Source organism: Talpa occidentalis, unplaced genomic scaffold (assembly GCF_014898055.3).
Source record: "Talpa occidentalis isolate TD23 unplaced genomic scaffold, MPIMG_talOcc4v2.1 talOcc4.10, whole genome shotgun sequence".
Lineage (NCBI taxonomy): Eukaryota > Metazoa > Chordata > Mammalia > Eulipotyphla > Talpidae > Talpa > Talpa occidentalis.
The window spans coordinates 97,326,132-97,331,148 of NW_023600993.1; the positions used below are offsets into that span (position 1 = coordinate 97,326,132).

Sequence of the window (5,017 nt, forward strand, 5' to 3'; positions counted from 1 at the left end):
AAAAGGGAATTCCGTCCTTTGGACACGCAGAGCCCAGAATTCAGGACACAAGGGAAGGTCCCAGTTTTCAAAGGCATCCTGGGACATCCTGGCCCTTGCAAGAACATGAGTTCCCAGGGTCGGGTTCCAGCTGTCAGCAACAGCTGGGTTAAGACTGGGGTGAGGTAAGTGCGGCACTTGCCTGGAGCACAAACTTAAGGGGGTATCTAATTACTGAAGGAGACAGTATTTTTAGTTTTAAAAATCAAATTGGCAAACTATGGCCTCCAAACCACCGTTTTTATAAATAAAATTTTATTGGCACCAGACCAGAGTTCCCTTCTTAGTTTACAGCAGTGATTATCGTCCACGTGCAGGTGCCCCCAAATCCCAGTGCTCCAAAAGGAATATATTTTACATCAGAACCAGGGCATATCCTGATCCCCATATACATCTGAAACAAGTTCCATGAGGCAGTATTTATACTACCACCTGTAAAGAATTCTGATGATTCTAGTTTCTAGTTCATTTTAAAAATGCTGGTCACATCCCACTATGTAGATTTTATGAGGATAATCATAGACACCCCAAAAAAAGCTGGGTTAGAGGACTACCGCAGGCCTGCTGTCACCCATGAGACTTTGTCCTTGTCTTACCAGGACTGAAAAAAAGGGTGTTCTCATTACATGGTTCAGTGCTTTTTAAAGTCATGTTCAGATACCTGGATACACATGCCCCAGTGAGGAAGCCGGCCCTGGTCTGTTCCCCGGCTCTGCCTACCACATCCCTCATGTACACGTGAGTGCCCGCGCAGCCGACCGCAGAGGATAATGACCCGTTACAAGCATGGTCACAGACAGCACTCAAGAGCAGCGCAACGCCTTTATTTAGGGCTCCGGGGCTTGCAGCATTCCTGCACGCGCACTTCCCGCGAACAGCTCGACTGCCCGCGGTTGCCCCACACGCCTCTACCCCACCATGGACCGCTTCCTTCCTCTCAGGCGCACTTCATCGAGTTTTTTGAGCACTGGCTGGGCCTTTTTGGAGGCGGTGGAGTAGCTCTTCAGAAAAGCTTCAAAAACAGTCTCGGAGTTGGGATGGGTACTGAGGAAGGCTTTCTCCAGCACATAGAGGTCCACTCCCTTATCTTCTGGAAGGGCTGAGATGTAACTCAGCCCAAAGTCTATGAGCACGATGTTCAGCTGTTCCAGGGGGGGTTTCAGGAGCATGTTTGAGGTAGTGAGATCACCGTGAATGAGGTCTTCGTCATGCATTCGAGCCAAAACCTGCCCAACAGTCCTGGCTAAGCCAAAGAGATTCTGGGGTTTTTTTTCAGTCTCCATTGTGGATTGAATATAATCCCGAACAGTCACTGAGCCTTTGATTTCTTCCATGTATATGCAGTTGGAAACATAGTCCACAAAAAAGACAACAGGGGCAGCTATTCCTGCAATCAAGACATAAGAGTTACACAAAGAGAAAAAACACTTATCCAGCTTTCTCTCAGAGGCTTGTATTTACAGATGAGTAATAGCAACAACCTTGAGCTGAGCTCCAGGGCTGGCTGGAAAATGAAAACAGAGAGGAAGGAGAGACTTCCTGGAGGCAGGACGCCTTAAAGAAACTGCATCCTGGCCCAGGACCCCTATTACAAACAAAGCCTTTTCTAATTGGTCTCAATGGATGGGACCTTCATTTGGGCCTCTCGCCACTGTAAGAATATTTTTACTTCTTTTGCTCTTTGCCCCTTGTTTCCTGAACCACTCAGTCAGTCCCCTTTGTCTCCAAAAGGCTGCAGAATTGCAGGCATGTCAAGTCCATGGGACTAGTTTACAGGCTGGTGATCTTGGGTCTCCTCACTCATGGGGGTCCTAGTAGTTACTCTCATCCTCCTAGTGGTGGGGTCTTGTCTGTTCACTCTTGATATCTGCATTCAACAACTGCACGTTAAAAATGACATTACAAACACCTGCACCCCTATGTTTATAGCAGCACTATTTACAATAGCTAAGCTTTGGAAACAGCCCAAATGCCCAAAAATAGATGACTGGATCAAGAAGATGTGGTACATATATACCATGGAATATTACTCAGCATTCAAAAAAGATAAACACATGCAATTTGCAGCAACATGGATGGCGCAGGAAGGGATCATGCTCAGCGAAATAAGCCAAAAAGAAAAAGAAAAATACCGGATGGTCTCACTCATAGCAGGAATCTAGAAAACTTAAATAAGGGACCAGGAAAATGAATAACTATAAGAAAGTGAAAATCAAAATCAACAAAAAACTATGAACCAGAGACACTTTTTGGGGGGTGGGGGGCGGGAGGGGAGGGATTGGGGTCAGAATGGGGGGTTTGCAATTGTATGGGGGAATATAAAAATAAAATTTATTATTTAAAAAAAAAAATGACATTACAGGACTTTCAATCTGTCCCAAACCTGGAGCCCTATGTGTCCCTCATGCTGAAACAGAATCTCCCTCTACACACACACACACACACACACACACACACACACACACACACACATATTCTTAAGAACCCAAGGTGCAATTTTCTCTTCGATCTACTCTTTGTTAAAGGTGTACTATCACTTGCAATAGAAGCCTCACTTCTAACTCACCTGCATGACATCCTTCTAGTGCAGGAAAAGAGAGGGTTCTACTTCCATCTCCTTTATTAGCTGTATACCCATAAACATTAACTCCTCTAAGCCTCCATTTCTGCTTCTATAACATGAATACAATAACTCCAATAGTTTGATGAATCAGTGAATCTTTACTGAATGTCAATCATGCTCAGGATGCTTTTCTAGATACTGGAAACATAATTGGGGATACGGAGGAAAACAGGCAGCCATGATCCCTACTTAATAAACTTATATCCCAGAGAGGTGAAACAGAAAATATGAACACAACTTAAGTCCGAGCAACAGGGAGATGTGTCTGCTTACTCGATACTGACCTTCCTCCAGATTTCCAGCAAAAGCACTAATGAAAGGAAGGTAGGAAGTATTAGAGTACAAAGTCGGTGTCTGAGTCAGAGGGATATGGGCTGAGAGTCAGGCTAAGTCACCTACTCACTGTAACCTTATGGAAGTGATTTTCAACTTCAGCCTCAGTTTCTCCTATGAGGTCGAGATTGAGGGTTATGGTGCATGTATTCCGCAGTTACTAAGCACTAAATGCCAATCACACTTTCAAACATAATAATGGCATACAAAGACCCTTCTATCTACCGGATCACGGCTTCCTGAGGCAGGGGCACTGCTACTGTGACTTTCCTTTATAGGTGAGGAAAACTGCAGCGAGTGGCTACATATGAAGCAGCAGTCAGTGTCTGAACCCAGTGAAGCTGACTTCTGGGCAAATACTTGTTATGACATCTGCTCAAGAGTGATAATGAAGAGCTAATGATCAAAAATTGAGATGGTGCAAACGTAGAAACCGAGGCTCAGGTTAAATAACATGCTCAACGGGAAGCAACAGCGGCAGGCCTGGAAGTGAGCCTGGTCCCAAGACTCCATGACCAATGAGCGTAGCTGTCAGGCCAAGCAGCTTTTTAAGAGTTAATTAAGAGAGGTGTGAAAGAACGACATTTTTGGACCTTCCTGGTGGTGCACGGGGTTAAGACGCAACCTTTGAAGCTGTCTGCAGCCTCGGCAGCACGAGTTCGATCCCCAGTCAGGCAGCTACCCACATGGCGCGGCAGACCTCTCCTGTCTTGCCCGCTGCTCCCCTCAGCAGTGTATTTCAGTCAATCTGCCTGTTCTGTTCCCCTCTCTGTCTCTGGTGAATCCTCTCACCCACCACACCTCTAGCCTGTACCCCAGCTCTTGTATGCATAAATAAATCTTTAAAAAAAATGACACTTCTCGGTGGAAAGCCACGGAGAAGGTCCAAATAGAGAAACTGAGGCAAATCGAGGCACGGAGTTCAGGTCCCGGGGCCTCCGGGTGCCCCCACCGCGCCCCCGAGCGGGGCGGCGGTACCCGCGTCACTGGGGAGGCCCCACGCTCCGGAGCAGCGCCCCCTCACCTGCGCGGCGGCAGCGGAGCAGCGCCCGGGCCTCCTGCACCGTCCGTCGCCGGCCGAGCCGCGCCTCCAGCGCCGGGTGCCGGTAGCCCTTGGGGAAGCGGTGCTTCACCACGGCCGCGCGGCCCTGGAAGCGGCCGCGGAACACGCGCGCCTCGGCGCCCTGCTTCACCAGCTCCAGACCGCTCAAAAAGCGGCTGTTTCGCTCCCGGGCCGCGGCCAGTGCCTCGGCCTCCAACGCCTGCTCCTCGTTCTTCTCAGTCACAGAAGCGCCGGTCGCCGCCATGATTGCGTCGCCGCGCCGCCGCTCGGGCACGCTCGGCTCTCTCCGGAAGCTGTTGGCTCTCTCCGGAAGCTGTCGGCTCTCTCCGGAAGCTGTCGGCTCTCTCCGGAAGCTGTCGGTGCGGCTTCGGCCCGCTCCGGAACTGCTCGGCCCCTTTCGACACTTCCGCCATGTAGAAGAGGTCCCGCCTCCCAAACTCTCCGCTCTTTCAGCACCGAAGACTTCTGGGGCCCCGCCTCCCAGCTCTTCGGCTATCTCCGTAAACCCTCGGTAGTTCTCGGCTAACAGCGCTTTGCTTGTGGAAGCTCACGGTGACTGGCGCGACTGGTGTTGATGAGCCCCGCCTCCTAAATCTCTGGCTCTTTTAGGAAAGTTTTGGTGATGAGAAAATATATTATTGAGCAAATGAATAGAATGAAGATTCCAGCAGAACTTCCAGCCCAGGTGCAATGAACATTCCAATGCAGGCAACATCAACAAGTTTGCTTCCTTGCAGCTCCTTCCCTTTCAAGATTCATGGCCAGGGCCTCGGCGCTCTTATCTACGAGGCGGGGCAGTGTCTCTGAGGCCATCCCCAATGCCTGCATCTTTTCCCCCTTGCCTTGCCCGCCCCCCGCCCCCCCAAAGTCTGGAGACTTTGCTGTACATGTTTGTGCCTGCTGAAAACGATGTTATCAACACAACAGATATGGACACAGTTGTGTGTAAAAGGAGCCCT

General features: G+C 49.5%; 1 protein-coding gene across 1 annotated transcript; it reads right to left on the minus strand.

The window, feature by feature from the left end:
• Window positions 1-273: 273 nt before the first annotated feature.
• On the minus strand, window positions 274-4,349 carry TP53RK (TP53 regulating kinase). The gene is made up of 2 exons (XM_037521631.2): window positions 4,020-4,349; window positions 274-1,426 (listed from the first exon to the last, which is right to left on the minus strand). Exons 1-2 carry the CDS (start codon window positions 4,300-4,302, stop codon window positions 948-950), a joined length of 762 nt encoding a protein of 253 aa, XP_037377528.1. The 5' UTR covers window positions 4,303-4,349; the 3' UTR covers window positions 274-947.
• Between the last annotated feature and the right edge of the window lie 668 nt (window positions 4,350-5,017).

Coding starts and splice junctions, on each gene's coding strand:
- TP53RK (XM_037521631.2), bottom strand. CDS start 4,302: ATGGCGGCGACCGGCGCTTCTGTGACTGAGAAGAACGAGGAGCAGGCG. Junction 1,427..4,019: donor GCTCCGCTGCCGCCGCGCAG/GTGAGGGGGCGC, acceptor TCTTGATTGCAG/GAATAGCTGCCCCTGTTGTC.